At 40.2% G+C, this 22,333-nt stretch overlaps 1 protein-coding gene across 1 annotated transcript in view; it reads right to left on the bottom strand.

Annotated features, from left to right (window-relative positions):
* LOC115215143 overlaps positions 1-22,333 on the bottom strand; it is a 62,501-nt gene that overhangs the window by 13,512 nt on the left and 26,656 nt on the right. Inside the window, exons 3-8 of the mRNA XM_029784316.2 lie at positions 20,665-20,693; positions 16,520-16,615; positions 8,048-8,199; positions 6,873-6,960; positions 3,445-3,576; positions 1,917-2,067 (exon numbers count right to left, since the gene is read on the bottom strand). Coding sequence (XP_029640176.1) covers positions 1,917-2,067; positions 3,445-3,576; positions 6,873-6,960; positions 8,048-8,199; positions 16,520-16,615; positions 20,665-20,693 — 648 coding nt within the window. The remainder of the gene's footprint in view (positions 1-1,916; positions 2,068-3,444; positions 3,577-6,872; positions 6,961-8,047; positions 8,200-16,519; positions 16,616-20,664; positions 20,694-22,333) is intronic.

The following is a 22,333-nucleotide window of genomic DNA, read 5'->3' on the forward strand; positions in this document are numbered from 1 at the left end:
CCAGTTGCCCAAGCACACAATCTCCCCCTCTCTCTGATGTTTATCTAAAATAAAAAACACCGCTGCCTTAAGCTGATAGACTTTAGCATCAGGGTCATTTCAGGAACTGCCGTCAGAATACAAAGAACCAGAAGAGATGCTGCAAGGCACCTTCCCCTATTCTGTAATAGTTCCATTAATCCACTGGCCAGGTTTGGGACTTTTCATATTGTTCCTAAAACGGTGAAAGACACATATGACTTTAACCATTTAAACATGGGAAACAGGTTTATCCACTCAAAATTCTATGACTTCAACAGCTTTGCAAAGACTTTCTCTGAGCTGTGTGAAACTCCACCTCTCTAACACCCGTGGACATGTTTACAAAGTCAGAAAACAGCACAGCTCCCATGATTTTCGGAAACATTTTTTCACGCTAAGGAACAAACTGCCGGTATCAGTTGTTAGCTGTCAAAGCACTGCATCCTTCAAAACTTCCATACTTCCTGAGATTCGCCAACACTACACCCCTTCATACACACGCAGGTATGAACCTGACTCATACACTGTTCACTTCCCAGACATTTGTACATTACTGCATATGCTTCATATGCACTTTTGACAAGTTGTGGTGCACCTGAGCACTGTATACAATAATTTTATTATTATTATTATTATAACCCTGCGTCCACATACTCCCTCCACAACACTGATATCAAGAAATCCTCTTGCGAGCGTGACCTAGGCATCACTGTCAGCAGTGATTTGCGTTGGACAAAGCATATCTCTAAAATTGTCAAGAAGGCCGAGGGTGTCTTGGCATCACTCAGCAAGACTTTTGTTAGCCGCTCTCCAGCCATCTATTTAAAACTGTATACAGCTATGGTACGACCACACTTGGAATTCACATCATCAGTTTGGAATCCCTATCTTGCTCAGAACATTGACCTCCTGGAATCTGTCCAGAGACGTGCAACCAAACGCATACCCTCCATCAGACACCTACCATATTCTGAGCGCCTTGTTTCCCTGGGCATGGATTCACTGAAGCTCCGGCATCTAGCGACGGACTTGGTAAACACCCACAAGGTTATCAACCACCTCACCAACAACAACACTGAACACCTTTTTGATCTCCATGTGTCTAACACACGTGGACATGCCTACAAAGTCAGAAAACAGCACAGCTCCCATGACTTTCGGAAACATTTTTTCACGCTCAGGGTTGCTGAAGCGTGGAATAAACTGCCTGCATCAGTTGTTGACTGCCATGACACTGCATCCTTTAAGGCCCTCATGCTTCCCGAAATCCGTCGAAACTACACCTGATTATATATACACTTTAGATGAGTTGTAGTGCACCTGAGCACTGTACACAATTATTATTATTATTATTATTATTATAAACAGAGGCACTCTTAGACACCTTTTTGCAAAAGACAATTTTCCAGATTTTTCTTCACTTGCTTCACATATTTCATCAAATATTTCTTTAAAGTGCAAGAATCAAATACTTTTAGTAGTGGGCACGGGTGTTGCTGTGCGGAAAGAAACCTGCTTTGCAACCACACGGTTTCTGCGACTTTTGAAAATATATAAGTAAAGGGGAGGTAACATAGTTTGTCGTTTCAAATCTTCTAACACTGCCATACATGTTTCTCTCCCCTGACATATTTTTACTCTGCAGTTACTATTTATCTTTTATTCTATTACTTGTTTCAGTCATGAAACTGCGGCCATGCTGGGGCACCGACTTTTTGAGTAGAACTAATCGACCCCAGTGCTTTTCTTTTTAAGCCTGGTCGAACCGCTACGTTAAGGAGACGTAAAAGCACCAAGCGGTGTTGGGAGGACAGCACGTGGAAAATGCAAAACATAGTTGACACGTTGCTAAGATGAGAAGAAAAAATATGGATAAGATGATGTGTGATACATACCACAATAGAACTTGGAACAAAAATAAAGTTCGTTTCTGTTTAGGATAATCCAGTTAATTGGGATAATGTACTGATATTGGAGGGAACCAATCTTCTTTAGAACAGTGAAACATTCGCTCAAATAATTCTGCTGATGCTGAACATTCTGGCACTGGAATAACAAATGACAACGGCAAATATATATATATATATATATATATATATATATATATATTAAGCAATTTAAACAATGATAGACATAAACCAAATCATAAATAAAAAATAAAATTTTTTTTTTTTCAAAACATAGCTAGATCACAAAAAGTATAAAAATGAATAATCAATATAGGCGCAGGAGTGGCTGTGTGGTAAGTAGCTTGCTAACCAACCACATGGTTCCGGGTTCAGTCCCACTGCGTGGCATCTTGGGCAAGTGTCTTCTGCTCTAGCCTCGGGCCGACCAAAGCCTTGTGAGTGGATTTGGTAGACGGAAACTGAAAGAAGCCCGTTGTATATATGTATATATATATATATATGTGTGTGTGTGTGTGTGTCTGCGTTTGTCCCTCTAGCATTGCTTGACAACCGATGCTGGTGTGTTTACGTCCCCGTCACTTAACGGTTTGGCAAAAGAGGCCGATAGAATAAGTACTGGGCTTACAAAGAATAAGTCCTGGGGTCGATTTTACTTGACTAAAAGGCGGTGCTCCAGCATGGCCGCAGTCAAATGACTGAAACAAGTAAAAGAGTATATAATAAGTTATTATATATTATTATATATATTATCATATATAATAATAAACTTATTATATATTGATTATTCATTTTTGTACTTTTTGTGATCAAGCTATGTTTTGAAAAAAAATATATTTTATTTTTTATTTATGATTTGGTTTATGTCTATCATTGTTTGAATTGCATAATAGTGGTTTTTCTCTAATTTATATATATTATATAGTTATATTGTGAAATTTGATTTAATACTAAATTGCATTTTTCCCTGTAAGTTTGGAGTTATACTCCTATTATTATTATTATAATTATTATTATTATATATATATATATGTGTGTGTGTGTGTGTGTGTAGGGAGATAGAGAGATAAAGAGATTTTACAAAATTTCACTTACTGTTCTCTCTTTTACTCTTCCCCTTTCTCTCTCTCTCTCTCTGGTCATATTTATTTGGTTTGAAGGTGTGGTATTGTTAGGATTTCCTTTGGTAAAATGCTTTGTCTGCCATTTTATGTGACATGAGAGGTAGTTGGTTATTTGCATAAAGAGGGATAAGGCACAAATATTCGGAGCTTCAACATCGATTGTAGTATTTATTAGGGCACTGATGAGATGAACGTATAACTGCATAATGTTTCTATCCTGATTATGTAATCATTTCAGCGTTTTACTGAAACACGTATGTGTCCAACAAAGCTTTGGATGCTACATCTGTTTTCTGCTTATTATTTATATATATATATAAATATATGTGTGTGAGTGTGTGTGTGTATGTGTGTAAAATCTTTACAGTAGTAACTAGAAGGAATAGACTTACTTTAGTTACTATGACATATTCTTTGTTCAGATGCATCAGGTTACTCACTCCACAGATTGGCAACTCTTTTAACTTCACTTTTGTACAATTCTTAACATCGTTTGCTGACTTAAATTCACAAGTGTTCGAAAACTGAAACAAGCAAGGTAATAAATAATGATAATAATAATAATAATAATAATAATGATGGTGATGGTGATGATGGTGATGATGGTGATGATGATGATGGTGATGGTGATGGTGTTGGTGATGATGATGATGAGGATGATCTTCTTCTTCTTCTTTTTTTTGCCCCAGTATACCTACTGGAGGAGTTAATTCGATCCTATAAAATATTATCAAAAATGAAGTAGATTGACACTAGATGCTGAAATATCGTTCAGTTCATAACAATGGCACTCTTCTTTTTTTTTTGCTTCTATATACCTTCTGGAGGAGTTACCTTAATCCTATAAAATATTAATAATAATAATAATAATAATAATATAATAATAATAAATGCCCTGATGCAGAACCAGGCAGTGGCTCTCGTGCCTTCTGGTCTCAACTGATTGGAAGTGTTATCATGTACATTGTTTTGTCTTGGTATAAAAGATGGGCTACAACAAATATTCTACTCAATACCACAGATTTGCTTGTCAGTTGTTAGACCTTAACCAGTTGAGCATGTCCCTTAGGGGCTGACAATATGTGCATCTCTGATCACAAGCAGAAGTAGTGGGGGAGCATCATAGCCATGTGTTGAGAGGAATTCTTTGGGGTTTGAATAATTTACCTCTGGAAACATGGGTGGTTCATTCAACAGCCTCAAACAACCCTTATTCAGAGACCTTTTGAGAGGGATGGGTTACTTGACCAGATGAAAATTCTAACTAGGCCCCATCTGCAAAGTCATGTGGTATTTATCTTGATATCAGATCACCATGTTGCGCACATATGGTTGTGATGCATGTGCCTGGTGTACCCTTATCAGATGGGTAATCATGATGGGTATATTAAGCTTTGTAAATTTTACCCCACCATCACTTTGATGGCATGCACTGCGCTAACAACAATAACAATAATTCTTTCTGTTATAGGCACAAGGTCTGAAATTTAGTGGGAAGGGCCAGTCAATTACATTGATACCAATGTTCAACAGGTACTTCTTTTATGGACCTCAGAGGGATGAATAGAAAAGTCCACAACAGAAGAATCTGAACTCAGAACATAAAGACGGGTGAAATACTGCAAAGCATTTTTGTAAGTATGTTAACAATTCTGTCAGCTCACCACCTTAACGATGATGACGTCGACAATTATGATGATAATAATAATGAGTTCATTGTGAGTGCCACTGGAGTGGCGCTCTAGTGCAGGTAGCATGTAAAAAGCACCATTTGAACGTGGCTGTTGCCAGTACCACCTGACTGGCCCTCGTGCTGGTGGCACGTAAAAGCACCCACTACACTCTCAATGCTTGAATGGTGCTTTTTATGTGCCACTGGCACAGGTGCCAGTCAAACAGCACTGGCATCGATAGACTAGAATTACACTCAGTTCAACAGTTCTTCACAAGCACAGCATATCGCCCAACACTTGAAGGATGCTCTTAACAAGTCAATTACGCAACACTGACATTGGCCATGACAACGATCTAACTCTGCTTGACATCGTTTGAAGTAAACAGAACTATTATTGTTTGTCTCCTGAATAATTTTGAGATTCTGTCCATTAGTTTACCTGCAATCATTACTCTTGAGCTGTATATGTAACTATTTAATTTTTTTCAGGAGCACAGGTGGAGGGCAAAGTTATATTTAGGGGCCTAGGTCTGAGAGGGTTACCAATCTTAGAAAGATGATAGGTAAGGTTAACCTTTGTAGGGTTTCAACCAAAAGGTCACAGATTTGAAGACTGGCTATAGTAATACCAGTAATTGACTGGTACTAATTTATGGACTCCAGAATGATGGGAGGCAAAATTGGCTTCCATGGAATATAATGGTATTTTACCTATTACAACTGTTTCTGTCATTTTTAGGAACTCAAACAATAACGATTTGTTTAAATACCACCAGCAGCACCACCACTATCATCATCATCAAACATCCATTTTCCATGCTGGCATGGGTTGGACAGTTTGAGAAAAGCTGGCAAACTGGAGAGCTGCACCAGGTTCCGTTGTCTGTTTTGGAATGGTTTTTATGGTTGGATGCCATTCTTAATACCAACCACTTTACCGAGGGTACTGGGTATTTTATATGTGACACCAGCAAGGGTGCTTTTTATGTGGTACCAGCAAGGGTACTTTTTATGTGATACCTGCAAAGGTACTTTTTATGTGGTACCAGTAAAGGTACTTTTTATGTGGTACCAGCACTTCAAACAATTATCTTTTTCAATGGTTTGGTACGTAGAAATTTCAAGTTGATTCAAAATATCCTGTTTCAAAATTCTAACTAGGACGCAGTCATTGAAATTGTCAATTTCCAAATCTGAAAATTGGGTGCCACTTTAGCATGTGATCTTCCTGACTATTTACATTTTAACATGCAGCCTAACCCAAACCTTAAGCCTAATCCCCAACTGTGACACAGATCAGGTCATGTCACTGCACATAGAATATGGATACTGATGTAGACCACATGCTAAAGTAGCACCAAAGCAGATGAGAATCTCTTGAAGTATTTATTTCAATAGATTTTTGTTCATAAAAATGAATCATTTTGAAGAAATACCCCAAATATTCTATTCAACTTCTAAATTGCCAGTGTGTGGTCGTTTTATCAGAACCAAGCAATAGCAATAGCAAATACCATATAATGACCTTCAAACGTTGGGCCTCACAGAGGCAATAACGAAAGACTGAGACCTCTGAAGATATACTGTGACTGTGAAGACCCGGCAAATAAAGTGAGGTCACAACTGTATCCTACACCAGTTTCGCATAACCATCCCCAGCCCACTCAAAAGTACCTTGGATCGTAGGGTGATATGCTGTGCTTGGGGAGGCCTATTGAGTCAAGTACATCAACAACAAAATGAAAATCAAATGAAAATTGTAGTTATGATCTCCATGTCAGTGGCACATAAAAAGCACCATCCGAACGTGGCCGATGCCAGCGCCACCTTGACTGGCCCCTGTGCCGGTGGCACGTAAAAAGCACCCACTACACTCTCAGAGTGGTTGGTGTTAGGAAGGGCATCCAGCTTTAGAAATCTGGCCAGATCAGATTGGAGCCTGGTGCAGACTCCTGGCTTCCCAGACCCCAGTTGAACCGTCCAACCCATGCCAGCATAGAAAACGGATGTTAAACGACAATGATGATGATGAGTTACCATTTACTAAACTTCCCAGCATGCAACTTGTCTATTTTAAAATGGAATTCATAGACTGTTGTCCCAAACCCATCTAAAGTAATAAAAAAACTAAATTTTCTTCTTTACCTTAAAGAACTGAGTTGTGTTATCACATTGCACAAATTCTTCAGCTGAATAGATGCATTCCATTAACTCTTCTTGACTTTGCTTCAATCTGAGTAAAGAACAAAAACATGCAAATTGTAGATGTCTTTCATTTTATATTATTAAATAATTATTAATTATGGGGGAAGTATTAATGCCAAAAGATGTTAGTACTGTTTGCCAATAATTATTCTTTAACCCTTTCGTTACTGTATTTATTTTGAGATGCTCTGTGTTTCTTTCAATTAATTTTAAATATAACAAAGAATTTAGTAAAATAACTTAGTTATGATTAAGCTAGTTTTAGGAGCATAAATTGTGATTAAGGTTTGGTGGAAGATTTCAATTCAGAACTTATGAAAACAAGACATTTGTACTACAGAGCCAGAGCCGGTTTCAGCCGGGTTGGTAATGAAAGGGTTAATAAGCCTGATGGCTATTTGCAACATTAGTGACCGGAAAAAACACTGAAATTTTGTATATACACTATTAAAGAACAAAATTATTATACTAAGAGCCACACTTTTATTTGTTTTAGTCATTTGACTGCGGCCATGCTGGAGCATCACCTTCAGTCGAACAAATCAACCCCAGGACTCATTCTCTGTAAGCCTAGAAGTTATTTCATCTGGCTCTTTTGCCGAACCATTAAGTTACGGGGATGTAAACACACCAGCATTGGTCATCAAGCGATGGTGGTGGTGGTGGTGGGGAGGGGGACAAACACAAACACAAACATATATATATATATATATATATACACACATCCCCATAACACATAGATTATATGTTTAGCAACCAACTGATTCAAGTCAACAACAGTCTTAACAATATGCTGGGCAAAATACCTTTCATCTCTCATCTCTCACTCTTTCTCTCTTTCACTCACTCATGCACTCACTTTCCTTCTATCCAATTCTTGCAATGTGCATCTGTCAATGATTGTTATTTTTGTCTGCTCCCCACCATTCCTCCCAGAGGTCAACAAGAATTCAGTGTTATATACAAACACTTCCCCACCTTCCTTTCTCTCCCTCCCTATCTCCCTTCCCCTCCCTATCTCTCTCCCTCCCTATCTCTCTCCCCTTCCCTCTCAAAGGCTGCCGTGACACAAGATAGGAACCTTTGTTCTCTAGATAATAACAGAAATGACGTACCTCCTTGAGAACTGTGTACAACCAACAGCTTTGCAAGCGATCTCTTTACACTTCAGGCAGTGTTCCAACAGGACACAAAGGGTGTGGCTGTCATCAAGACCAAGATGTCGGTTCTGGATATTCTCCTGTAAAGTTTTCACATATTTTTTGCCCTGTAAATTGAAGAAATAACACAAAAAGAGCATTCTGTTATTCGTAATGACCAGGAATTTAAGAACTTCATAAAGAGTAAGCAACAAAATCAATAAGCAAAAACAAATGTATGGCAACAACCGTGCTGGTGGCAAAGAAACGCACCCTGAGTCATGTAAATAGCATCTGTGCCAGTGGCACATAAAAGCACCCGTTACACTCTCAGAGTGGTTGGCATTAGGAAGAGCATCTAACCATAGAAAACCATGCCAAATCAGACTCCGTCCAACCCATGCCAGCATGGACAATGGATGCTAATTGATGGTGATGATGATGATGATGATGCACAGGCACAGCTGTGTGGTAAGAAGTTTGCTTCCCAAACCCATGGTTCTGAGTTCAATTCCACTGCATGACACCTTGTGGAAGTGTCTTCAACGATAGCCTTGGGCCAACCAAAGCCTTGTAAGTGGACTTGGTAGATGGAAACTGAAAGAAGTCCGTCATGTGTATATATATATATATATATATATATATATATATATTATATATATATATATATATATCTACATATACATATATCTATATGTGTATGTTTTTGTGTCCGTGTTTGTCCCCCACCCATTACCACTTGATAACCTGTGTTAGAGTGTTTACATCCCTGTAACTTGGCAGTTCAGCGAAACAGACTGATAGAATAAGCAATAGGTTTAGAAAGAATAAGCCCTGGAGTTGATTTCTTCCACTAAAACTCTTTAAGGCAGTGCTCCAGCATGGCCACAGTCAAATGACTGAAATAAGCAAAAGAGCAAAGAAAAAAAAGAGTGAAATTCTATGCATTGTTTTCTGCATAATTGTTCAATTTAATTCCACTAAATATTATAAAGAAATTATTATCTCCCAATCTGCTAGAGCAGTGCTACTCAAAGTGGTGTCCTGCGGACTAGTGCTGGTCCGTGAGCCATCAGCTGCCAGTATGTGGTGAGTTTCCAGGAAAGAAAGAAGAATTATAAAATGCTTATGTAATATTGTATTATTTGTTCACAAAATAAACATAAGATAAAACAAAATTGTCTACTTTTATTATATTCATTGTATTTATTGCATTTCTAAATCTCTCAGAGAGATTTATACGGTAGCAGCACAATAAAGTGATGGTTTGTTGCCAACTTAATGTGGCAGTCCCAGGAAAGAGAAGAACACTACTGCTATTTAACCCCAGTTGGCTGCGTGACACAAGTGTTCTGTGTCCTAAAGTTTTCAAACTAGTCTCTGGATGCTGGCTTTGCTGAGTCAAGGTACTTATCTCCTCAGTTTGAAAACTTAAGGACACAGAACACTTGTGTTACATAGCCAACTGGAAACAGTGTTTCCTGGGGATAAATAACAGTAACATTCTTCCCTTTCCTGGGACTACCACATGAAGTTGGCAGCAAACCATCACTTTATATAGAGAGAGTTCACAAACAAAATAACAAAAGACGAAGACAGGTGGTGTACAAAACAGATGTATTAGTATAATGCTCAGGAATAGAAAAAGTCTTTTACATTTCGAGCCTATGCTCTTCAGCAGAAAGGGACACAGAAAAAAACAGGGAGAGAAAAAAAATATGTGTAGTGGCTACCGATCTATCATGGCAACTGCTGGACAGAAGGGTCACACAGGAGAGTGAAGAAGTAGGGGAGATAACAAAGTAAAGATGACCCCCCCCCCCCAAAAAAAAAACGAAGGTGCATGTGTGTATAAGAGAGTATGTATGTGCATGTGAAAGAGGGCTGGTGGTGTTTCTGGTATAAATTGATAGCACTAAGAAATATTACTGGTCCCTGGCACACTGGAAAAAAAAAAACTGCCAGTAGGCCACATCAGATAGTTTGAGAAGCACTGTGGTAGGGGACACCACATGGTTAATATAATTGATCTGTGGTTATTGTTTAGCCCTGAGTCAGTACTGAGCAGACCTATGAACAAAGGGGGATTCAACCATGACCATCCCATCTTACTTCCTTCACCCTTGGAAGGAAACTGGAGACCTGAGCTACACCCCTAAGTTCTAGTTAGTGGTAACAAACAAGTGACAGATTAAGAATAATAAATTTCTCAATTGGCACACAACCATGGTCCCTCAATTCAAGTACCCTATGCTGTATGGAAGTGAAACATGGTATCTGAGGGGGTGGGAAGAGATGGCAATTTTGAGAAGGACCAAGAGAGCAATGGTGAGAGAAATGTGTGATGCTGGGGTTGGGGAATCGGTGGAATGGCGGGCTAGGGTGAATGGAGTGTAGTGGTATGGGGGTGTGCTGAGGAGGGATGAGGAGTGTGTTCTGAGGAGGGTGCTAGAATTTGCGGTAAAAGGACCGCGAAAGCGAGGTAGACCGAGGAAAAGGTGGAGGGGACAGGTGGTGGAGGAGGAGATTGGGAGGGTTGGCTTTAGAAGGGAGGACGCTCGAAACTGGGCAAGATGTTGTGACGGCGGTTGCTATGGCACTGAGGTAGATCCGGCCACTCCTGTTAACGGGGACAAAACCTGGATTTAAAACACAGAATGATGATGATGATGAGTTGTGTATGTATGTGTTTGTTTATATTCGTGTATAGTCGAGTGTGTGTGTGTGCACGTGTGTGTGTAACTGTATTACTTTCATATTTGTAAGAGATTACATGGAAGAGTTGAGTGTATGTATGTACGTATATACCGCGCCCCCCCACTGCCACTCTAACTACACCACATTACAATCCGTGCATTGTGTGTTTAACAACCAACTGGTTCAAGTCAACAACAGCATGTCAAGTGCAGTCTTAACATGCTGGGAAAATTGCCTTTAATTCTCTCCCTGTCACTCACTCTCTCACACACTCACTCTCTCTCTCTCACTCCCTCACTGACTCACTCTCTCTCACTCACTTTCTCTCTCTTACTCACTCTCTCTCTCACTCACTCCCCCTCACCCTATCTAATTCTTGTAATGTGTATGTGTCAGAGATTGTTATTTTTGTTTGGACACCCCCCTCCACCTTTCCTCCTTGACATCAACGATTCAACCAATCCAGTGTTATAACCAAACTCTCTCTCTCTCTCTCTCTCTTTCCCTCCTTCTCTCTCTCTCTATCTTCCTCCCCCTCCCCCTCTCTCTCTCACACACACACACACACACACACACACTAGTCCAAGTATTTGGTGATCTTTCCACTTAATTCGGTCCCTGACCTCTCAATTGTTATTTCATCTGTTATTCCAGGTTAGAAGGGGTTAAATGAAACTTGTTGATGCAGATTCTCTACGGCCAAAACGCTACACAGTGTCGCACCTTGGGTAACGATCTTCAACTAAAATATTTTCCAGACATGTTTCCACAAAATATTACAAATGAATGAACGACATGACACTAATTACTGTTGTATGACCCATTTACAATTATCATGTGACATCAAGACAAGGACACACACACACACACACACACACACACACACACACACAACATACAAGAGAAAGAAAATGGAATTCATGGAACATTTTATTCAGAACCACGATCATTTTGAGCCATCGTGCACCAGTTCCCAGCAGGTGTGATGCTGTATGGAGACTTGGGTAACTTTTCATAAAGTACCTTGGTTTTACTCGCCGTTTCACTAGTTTCTGTAACAATGCATTTTGGAGACAGTACGCTGCAATTACCAAAATGCATTGCTATAGAAATAAGTGAAATAGTGAATAAAAAAAATGAGATGTTTTTGAAAAGTCACCTGAGGAGGTGCATCTACACCTACAATGCATCAGAACTATTTATACATCATCTCACCTGCAAAATATCAGTGCATGATGAGCGGAAACGATTGTAGTGGTTCTGAATAAAGAGTCACGTGAACTCCATTTTCTTTACCTCATATTTTTTATAAACTCTATGGATATGAAAGGATTCCTGAAGCAAATCCAGTGGCACATACCTCCATACTGATGTTGACACCAGGTAGCCAAATACTGTAAACAAGCTTTATACAACAGTATAAAATAAGCTGCATACCCAAATATAAAATTATTACATACATATAATATATATACATATTTGGATAATGATGATGTTATGACCATTTAATAATAATAATAACAACATCGAAAAATACCTTAGGAATGAGAACCCAGGTTCGAAATTTCCCCAAGACACCTGATGAAGGCAGGAGGGTATATCAGCCGAAACGTTGTGTTAACAACAAACAAGATGAGGACAAATATCCATCAAATGTAAAGCTGACCTCTGTGCTGATGGCACGTTTAAAAGCACCATCCGAGCATGATCGTTACCTGTGTCGCCTTACTAGCACTTGTGCTGGCGGCATGTGAAAAAACATTTGAGCAAGGTTGTTGCCAGTGCCGCTGGACTGGCTCCTGTGCAGGTGGCACATAAAAGGCACCATTTGAGCGTGGCCATTGCCAGTACTGCCAGATTGGCCTTTGTCCGGTGGCACGTAAAAGCACCCACTACATTCTTGAAGTGGTTGGCATTAGGAAGGGCATCTAGCTGTAGAAACTCTGCCAGATCAGACTGGAGCCTGGTGCAGCCATCTGGTTTGCCAGTCCTCAGTCAAATCGTCCAACCCATGCTAGCATGGAAAGTGGACGTTAAACAACGATGATGATGATGATTCTACTTTGCGGATTTTAACCTGTCGCGGGGGATTTTGGAACATAACACCCGTGATATTCAAGGGAGTACTGTATTCATGTTTCCATCAGATTATATCCCTCAGCATTTCAAAATCCATTTTAACATCAATCACATCCAACGAAACCTACAATGTGAATGGACGACCACAAATTATGTGTGATGAGAACCTTTCCTTCTCTTTGAACACAATGACAAAAACAGAACATACTCCATCTGTGAGCTTTGGTATGCTGTGGTTAAGAAACTTGTTTTGCAGCCTTGGGCTTTCCGGTTCAGTTCCACTGCATGGCACCCTGGGTGAATCTCTTCTACTAAGGCTCTCGACCAAAATGATGCCTTGTGATTGAATTTGGTAGACGGACACTGTGTGCAAGTAAGACCCCACCATCATGAATATATAAATGTGTGTGTGTGTGTGCGTTTGTGGTTGTGGGTGTATAAGTGTGTGTGTATGTGTGTGTGCATGTGTATGTTTGTGGTTGTGGGTGTATGTGTGTGTGTGTGTGTGAGTGCATATGTGTGTGCGTGTGAGTGTATATGTGTGTGCGTGTGTGTTTGAGGGTGTATGAATGTGTGTGTCTATGTGTGTGCATGCACGTGCATGTTTGTGGTTGTGGGTGTATGAATGTGTGTGTATGTTTGTGGTTGTGGGTGTATGAATGTGTGTGTATGTTTGTGGTTGTGGGTGTATGAGTGCGTGTGTGCGTGTTGGTGTGAGTGCTTGCACCTGTCCCCACCACTGCTGGATAACCAGTGTTGGTTCGTTTACATCTCCATGACTTAATGGTTAGGTTAAAGAATCAGACAGAATAAGTGTCAGATGTAAAATACACCCTGGGGTCAATTTGTTTGACTAACTGCAAGGAGGTGGGGCTCCAGCATGGCCACACACCAATCACTGAAACAAATACGAGTAAATATACTAATCTGTTACTTTGGTAAAAATGCCCCAAATTTAATTAGTTATATCCACTGCAGGACTTAATTAGTATTTTATTTTAATAAAGGTGGCAAGCTGGCAGAAACGTTAGCATGCCAAGCAAAATGCTAAGCGGTATTTCATCAGTCTTTACGTTCTGAGTTCAAATTCCACTAATGTCGACTTTGCCTTTCATTCTTTCAGGGTCAATAAATTAAGTACCAGTTGCATACTGGGGTCAATTTGATCAACTGCTCCCCCCCACCCCAAAAAAATTTCGGGCCTTGTGCCTAGAGTAGAAAAGAATATTTCTTCTGTTTAAGGCAGCGAGCTGGCAGAAACATTAGCACGCTGGTCAAAATGCTTACCGGTATGTCGTCTGCCGCTACGTTCTGAGTTCAAATTCCGCCGAGGTCAACTTTGCCTTTCATCCTTTCGGGGTCGACTAAATAAGTACCAGTTATGCACTGGGGTTGATATAATCGAATTAATCTGTTTGTCTGTCCTTGTTTGTCCCCTCTGTGCTTAGCCCCTTGTGGGTAGTAAAGAAATAAGTATGTTGTCAGTCTTTATATTCTGAGTTCAAATTCCACTGAGGTCGACTTTGCCTTTCATATATTGCTAGCTGGAATGGATTCTGGCCATCTCTCTGGTGACCGGTTATTTGTAACTGAGGATGAGCAAAATAGCTCAAAAACAAATTGGTCTTGCGATCTTGTTGTCTGCTAGAGAATGGTAGGGATTTGCTTCCTTGCTGGCAATATATATATATATGAATGTATGGGGTGTAGATCCGCCTGGGGTTAAACTAGTAGTAACATTGATCAGCCATATTGATGTGGCGATTAATTTAAGTTGTTAGTAAAATTTGAATAATGGTATTAAAAAGACAATTTAAAAACAAAAAAAAAAACTAGAAAAAATTTTTTATGGAGAACAAGTTGAAACAGAATTGATCTTAGACTATGTAACAGTAACAACAGATTACTCAGTAAGGGAACCTCTACATGGATACTTGACATGCTAGAAATAGCAGCTATACATTCCCCTCAAACAACAAATTAACTTATAAACGAAAGGAAAGGGACACATTGGATAATGTAGTCCTTCATTGTCTGGAAACAAGATTGGTGGTCCCTGCTGGAGCACTTAGTCCACACGTCTGTTTGCACACTCAAGGTTTGACTGAGACTCAGCTACGACAGTAAACAAGAACTTTGAGTGATAGATATGTTAAAGAGAAAAACTATTTCTGTATTCTGATCAAATAAAAAAAAAACTCAATCTCTCTCACTATTGCTCTCTTTATCCAACACAATGACTCGGCCGCTTTTCTATGTCTTACCCACTCACTCACCCACTTTTCTTTTCCAGCAGGAGTATCTATGTATCTGTTCCACAGCAAGACACTTACCCCTCTCCCCTCTACACCTTTACTATCTCCCTTAACTGGCACAAAGCCACCACCACCCTCACAACAACTCCCTCCTCCCAGCCATGTCTTAGAGATCTTGTTGGTGCTGGTGTCACGTAAAAAGCACCCTGTATATTCTGTGAAGGGGTTGGCATTAGAAAGGACATCCAGCCATAGGAACCATGCAAAAACACACATGGAAACCTGATGTGTCTTGGCCTTACCAGCTCTTGACCAACTGCCCAACCCATGCCAGCATGGAAAACGGACATTAAATGATGATGATGATGTTGAAAGGTTGTAGGCGCAGGAGTGGCTGTGTGGTAAGTAGCTTGCTTACCAGGCACATGGTTCCAGGTTCATTCCTACTGCGTGGCACCTTGGGCAAGTGTCTGCTACTATAGCCTCACGCCAACCAAAGCCCTGTGAGTAGATTTGGTAGACGGAAACTGAAAGAAGCCCGTCGTATGGCCCCTACCTGGGACGTAGTCAGTCCACCTGTGCATACCTTCCTTCTTGTGACACTTGTGAAGACCTGTTGAGGCAAGTGAAAATCAAAACAAATCAAAATAGATGAACATCATGGAATTTGTATCTTTGTGGTACCAGTGCCGGTGGCATGTGGCACACAAGAAAACCATCCGAACGTGGCCGTAGCCAGTACCGCATCGACTGGCCTCCGTGCTGTGGCACGTAACAAGCACCATCCGATCGTGGCCGTTTGCCAGCTCATCTGGCACCTGTGTCGGTGGCACATAAAAACACCATCCGAGCGTGGCCGTCTGCCAGCCTCGTCCTGGCACTGTCGGTGGCACGTAAAAACACCTCCGAGCGTGGCCGGTTTGCCAGCCTCGTCTGCACCTGTGGTCGGTGGCACATAAAATCACCAACACTACACTCTCGGAGTGGTTGGCGTTAGGAAGGGCATCCAGTGGTAGAAACACTGCCAGATCTGACTGACTGGTGCAGCTTTCGGGCCCCCAACCCCAGTGAACCGTCCAACCCATGCTAGCATGGAAAGCGGACTTTAAATGATGATGATGATATGATATATATTATATTGTGTGTGTGTGTTGTGTGTGTTTGTGTGTCTGAGTTGTCCCCCTAACATCGCTTGACAACCGATGGTGGTGTGTTTACGTCCACGTAACAGTAGCAGTTTGGCAAAAGAAACCGATGCGATAAGTACTAGGCTTTCAAAGAATAAGTCCTGGGGTCGATTTGCTCGACTAAAGGTGGTGCTCCAACATGGCTGCAGTCAAATGACTGAAATGAGTAAAAGAGTTTAGCAATAAACAACGAAGCAATCACAAAACAAACAAAAAGGCTTAATACTTACTTCAATACAATCTTCATCGGAACAGGCATCAAACTCGCAGAGAAAAGCTTTGTTTAATTTGTTTCTGAGAATCTCGTAACTAGAGATGGATTTGTGCTGTAAAAGAGATTACACAGTTAAATTAATTACTATCAGAGTGAGAGAGAAGGAGAGAGAGCATACAAAAGTGGTGTGTATGTGTGTGTGCACAGGTATAGGTAGCGGACATAGGCTGTTGCAATATCTTGTCCTATATCTTGATGGCAAATTTGAAGTCTTTGGCACTATGCAGTGGCGCCCTGTTTTAGTTTTATTTTAACTCTTGATGCCAAAGTTTGGGACAAGTCCCTTGAGGATCTTCCAGATGTATATTATGGCATATCTTTCTCGCCTATGCTCTAAGGAATAGAGTCGTAATCTCTTGAGTCTTTCCCAGTAGCTTATATGTTGCATAGAGGCTATCTTCTTTGTGTAGCTTTATTGGAATGCCTCAAGTTCTGCAATTAATTTGACACTGGTTGGTGACCATGGCTGGGAGCAATAGTCAAAGTGGCTTAGGACAAGTGTCCTCCAGAGGACCATCATGGTTTCCTGCTCTCTCGTTCTAAAAGTTCTAAGAATTCATCCAGTCAGCCGCCTGCATTTCATTGCCAATTTAGCAACATGCACATAGATGGATGCATCATTACTCATATAAATGCCCAGGTCTTGCACTGACTGTGTCTCTGGGACTGCAATCTCTCCAGGTTCAGTATATTTAATGGGTATTGCATTTAGTTTCGTATGCTGATAGCACAAGGCTTGAAACTGCATGCTATTCTTCTCAGCCCATTTTGTGATGGTGGCCTTCTATGTGGAAGAGGGCATATCTGAGAGGGTCATTATGAACAGTAGTGGTCCCAAAACAGTGCCTCATGGAACATCGCTCACTATTTGCATGTCATTGGCAGTGGCCTCATTGGTTACTACCACCTGACTTCTATCCTTCAGAAAGTCATGCAGCCATTCTCTCAATCTGTTGACTATGCTGAGGTTATGCAGTTTGGAACATCATTCCATGATCAACTATATCGAAGGCCTTTGCAAAATTGAGATACTTCACATCCACATTTGAGTGGTTGAGCAGCTGTTTCAGCACCCAGTCATAGTGTTATAAGAGCCATGTCAGGCAGCTTCTTCCTGGTTGGAAGCAAATCGACCCCAGGACTTATTCTTTGGAAGCCTAGTACTTATTCTGTCAGTCTCTTTTGCCGAACCGCTAAGTTACGGGGACCTAAACACACCAGCATCAGTTGTCAAGCGATGTTGGGGGGACAAACACAGACACACAAACATATACACACACATAGATATATATATATATACGATGGGCTTCTTTCAGTTTCTGTCTACCAAATCCACTCACAAGGCTTTGGTCGGCCTGAGGCTATAGTAGAAGACACTTGCCCAAGGTGTCACGCAGTGAGACTGAACCCGGAACCATGTGGTTGGTGAGCAAGCTACTTACCACACAGCCACTCCTACGCCTATCTGTCTTTTCTGTTAACAAAGTACGCCCAAATGTCGAGCTCAGAAGATAACAATGAGCATGAATCTTCCATGAGAAGCTTGGATACATCAGGATGAGAGTACAAACTCGTCTGATAAATGAAACGTTTTCCCCAAAAACAGTTGCTGGGGAAGAGGTTAATATTATTTTTGTATGGTTGCTTATTTACTCTTCCTCATACTTTTGTCATATCATATTTCCAAATCTGGACACCAATCCATTAATCGCTAATTAATGAAGTTAACATTTTCATTAACGATTTAACTTTTAAATTAACATTGGAAATCATTATCGGACTAATTAACTTCTGTCATATTTAACTTCCATTAACCCAAGTCAACTTGATTTAATTTCCACTACCCTCAATTTAAGTGAAGATAATGAATTTTATAGTTCTGGCACATTTTAGAGCAAAAACTGTTTTTTTATGTTTTTCTATAATAAAAATTAATGTTAATGGTTTATCAATAACTTCTGTTACATTTCGTTTTTGGATTTGGTTTGCAAAATTCTTTATATGAGTTCGTGTGTTGAAGCATATTCTATTGTGTCTGGGGAGAGTCACTTTCTTTTTGTACCTTATAATGTAACACACTCACTGGTAAAATTTCCACTTTTTTCTTATTTTTACTGTCCTAAAATTTTCATTGCGTCTTGCAACCTTTTCAATAGTTTTAAAAGAATTAATTGATTGACAGTTATCAAAGTTGATTTTTTCGTTAACGAATTAATGGTTAATGAAGTTAACTTTTCGATTAATGTTGCCCACCTTTGCTTATTTCTTCCCTTTCTCTGCATTCTTCAAATCAACTTGCTCAGAGATACCATAAACATTAAAAATGCCATTTTTTTGTGCATTTTAACTTCCCAACACCTGGCACGACTCCATCAACTCCACCGCTTCTCAAATATCACAGCTAAAATCCATGGCCAAGGAGGCTTTTCCTTTGGCCTTTCCCTGTCCTTCTTCTGTCTTGTGAGTTATTTGGCACCTTCACCGGTGACAGTCACACCAAAAAAGCATCCAACACCTTTTATAAGGTGGTTGATATCAACCGTAGAAACCATGCAAAAGCTGACACTGGAACTCAATGCAGCCCTGCAGCTCACTGGGTCCTGTCAAATTGTTCAACCCATGCCAGCATGGAAAAGCAAATGTTAAATGATGATGATAATGATGATGATGGATTCCTTTCATAACAGAAAATCTTTGAAGTTTTGGTGAATTTTTACTAAATATTTTTTGCCAGGGAAGATCAGAGGTACTTTCATCAGACTTTTGTTTATTATATCATTTGGAACTGAAATTTTAAACAGCTGTGTTCTTACAAGTGTCCAATTCAATGAGGCAATGAGGAAAGATTCTGTGATGGCTTAAGTAGCTAGAAAGAGCAGAGAGAGAGAGACAGACAGACAGAGGGGGAGGGAGAGACAGACAGACAGAGGGGGAGGGAGAGACAGACAGACAGAGACAGAGGGAGAGACAGACAGACAGAGACAGAGAGAAAGAGAGACAGACAGAGACAGAGGGAGAAAGAGACAGACAGAGACAGAGTGAGAGGGAGACAGAGAGAGAGAAACAGTCACAGACAGAGGGAGAGAGACAGACAGAGACAGAGATAGACAGAGACAGAGAGAGAGACAGAAAGAGCGAGAGAGAGACAGACAGAGACAGAGATAGACAGAGACACAGAGAGAGACAGAAAGAGGGAGAGACAGTCAGAGACAGAGGGAGAGAGACAGATAGAGACAGAGGGAGAGAGAGACAGACAGAGACAGAGTGAGAGGGAGACAGAGAGAGAGAGACAGAGATAGACAGAGATAGACAGAGGGAGGGAGAGAGAGACAGAGGGAGAGAGATACAGAGACAGAGAGAGACAGACAGACAGACAGACAGACAGAGACAGAGGGGGAAACAGACTGACAGAGAGAGAGAGAGAGACAGACAGACAGAGGGAGAGAGATACAGAGACAGAGAGAGAGAGAGACAGACAGACAGACAGACAGAGACAGAGGGGGAAACAGACTGAGAGAGAGAGAGAGAGAGAGAGAAAGAGAGATTACTAATTGATCATGAAACAATCTCAATATATCAAGCTTCTAAGGCGGTGAGCTGACAACGGTGTTAGCATTCCACGCAAAGTGCTAACCAGCACTTTCATTTGTCTTTTCGTTCTGAGTTCAAATTCTACCAAGGTCTTTTCTACCTTTTATCCTTTCAAGGTTGATAAAATCAACTTGGCTCCTCCCTCAAAACTGCTGGCCTTCAGCTAAAATTTGAAACCAGCATACCAAGTTTCAGCCAATGATGGAGTTGAGAAGTGATTGGTTGACCAGCAAGGAATAGAAGCTATGTCCCCTTCTGAATCATTCCTTGATTTCTAAATAAGGGAATGGCACATTTAAAACACACAGTCAATCAAACAAGACATTGTTTTAGATATATTCTAAAGAGTGGAGGCAGTCACAGCTGAAACGCCTTCAGTCATGGGTGTGGTCAGTCACAGTTGCTGAAGACAAGTTAAAATCAACAATTATCATGACTCTGACCTTAATTTCTTAAAAGAATTTCAATACTGAAATTTGACAAAAATGATTACAAATGTGTAAAACTTACCATTTCTACACTGCCCAACTGAATAAAATCTGTAAAATAAATGAAATCTTATTTAGTCAAGAAACAATAATGTGTGTGTGTGTGTGTGTGTGTGTGCGTGCGTGCATGCATGCGTGTGTGTATGCATGTGAGTCCACACTTTGAGCAAGTGTATTCCACTCTAAACCTGGCTGACAAGTCTTGTGAGAGGATTTAGTAGTTGAAAACTGAAGGAAGCCAGATACGTGTGTGTGTATATATATGTGTGTGGTGTATATATCTATATATATGTATAATATATATATATATATATATATATATATATATATATATATATATATATATATTTATATATATATATATATGTATATATATATATATATATATCATATATTATATATATTTATATATATATATATATATAATATATATATATATGTATATAATATATGTATATATAATAATATATATATATAATGTATATATATATGTATCATCATCATCATCATCATCATTTAGCGTCCGTTTTCATGCTAGCATGGGTTGGACGGTTCTACTGGGGTCTGTGAAGCCAGAAGGCTTCATCAGCCCAGTCAATCTGGCAGTGTTTCTACGGCTGGATGCCCTTCCTAACGCCAACACTACTCCGTGATGTAGCCACTCCGTGAGTGAGCCCTCCGTGATGATATATATATATATATATATAATATATATATGTAGCTATATATTATATATAATATATATATATATAGTATATATATATGTATAATATAATATGATATTATATGTATATATATATATATATATATATATATATATATGTAATATATATTCAACAGGACAAAGATCCCGTTCCTGAGAGACTTTGTTGCATGCAATCAAGCCTTATGCATAGCACTTACAGAAACGCACCTGAAACCGGACATAGCAGATGCGGAGTTACACATACCACAGTATGCTGTACTACGGACCGACAGGAAAGAAAGGAGTCATGGAGGTGTTGCTATGTACATCCGTGAGGACCTCACACCCCAGTCCTCTTGTCATACTCAAACTCGGTGTGTGACACACTAATTGTACATATTAGGCAACTTGATGTAGTTGTGTGTGCTACATATCGCCCTCCAGATGCCCCAAGCCATGTGGCAAGTTTGAAGACTGCCTTATAAAAATAGAAGAAATTCTAACCACATTAGAAAAAGAACACACATAGGTTGCTTCTTATGGGAGACTTCAATCTGCCCAATGTCAGATGGCCCGAGGGCCTTTCTCTCCCAGGAATGACAAGATGTGAACGAGGACAGGCGAGGTCCCTCCTGAACCTCATCAACACCCTGTACATGGAGCAGGTAATACTCCAACCAACCAGGGCAGGTAACACACTGGATCTCTGCTTCACAAATGACATGGATCTCATCCATAATGTGAAAGTGACACCGACACTACTCTCGGATCACAACATGATAGAGCTGACCATGTACGGGCCAAAAGAGAGCACGGACATGCAGCCTACAAGAAACCCTCAAAATCTTTCCAGCTTGAACTACCATAAGGCAAACTGGAAACAAATTGAGAAAGAGATCCTCAAACAAAACTGGCCTAAATGTCTCCTCGCCAGACATCGACGTGAAACTTCAACAATTCATGTCTGTAATGCAAGCCATATGCTACAAATGTGTCCCAGAGAGAA

The sequence above is a fragment of the Octopus sinensis genome, linkage group LG8 (genome assembly GCF_006345805.1).
Source record: "Octopus sinensis linkage group LG8, ASM634580v1, whole genome shotgun sequence".
NCBI classification, from domain to species: domain Eukaryota; kingdom Metazoa; phylum Mollusca; class Cephalopoda; order Octopoda; family Octopodidae; genus Octopus; species Octopus sinensis.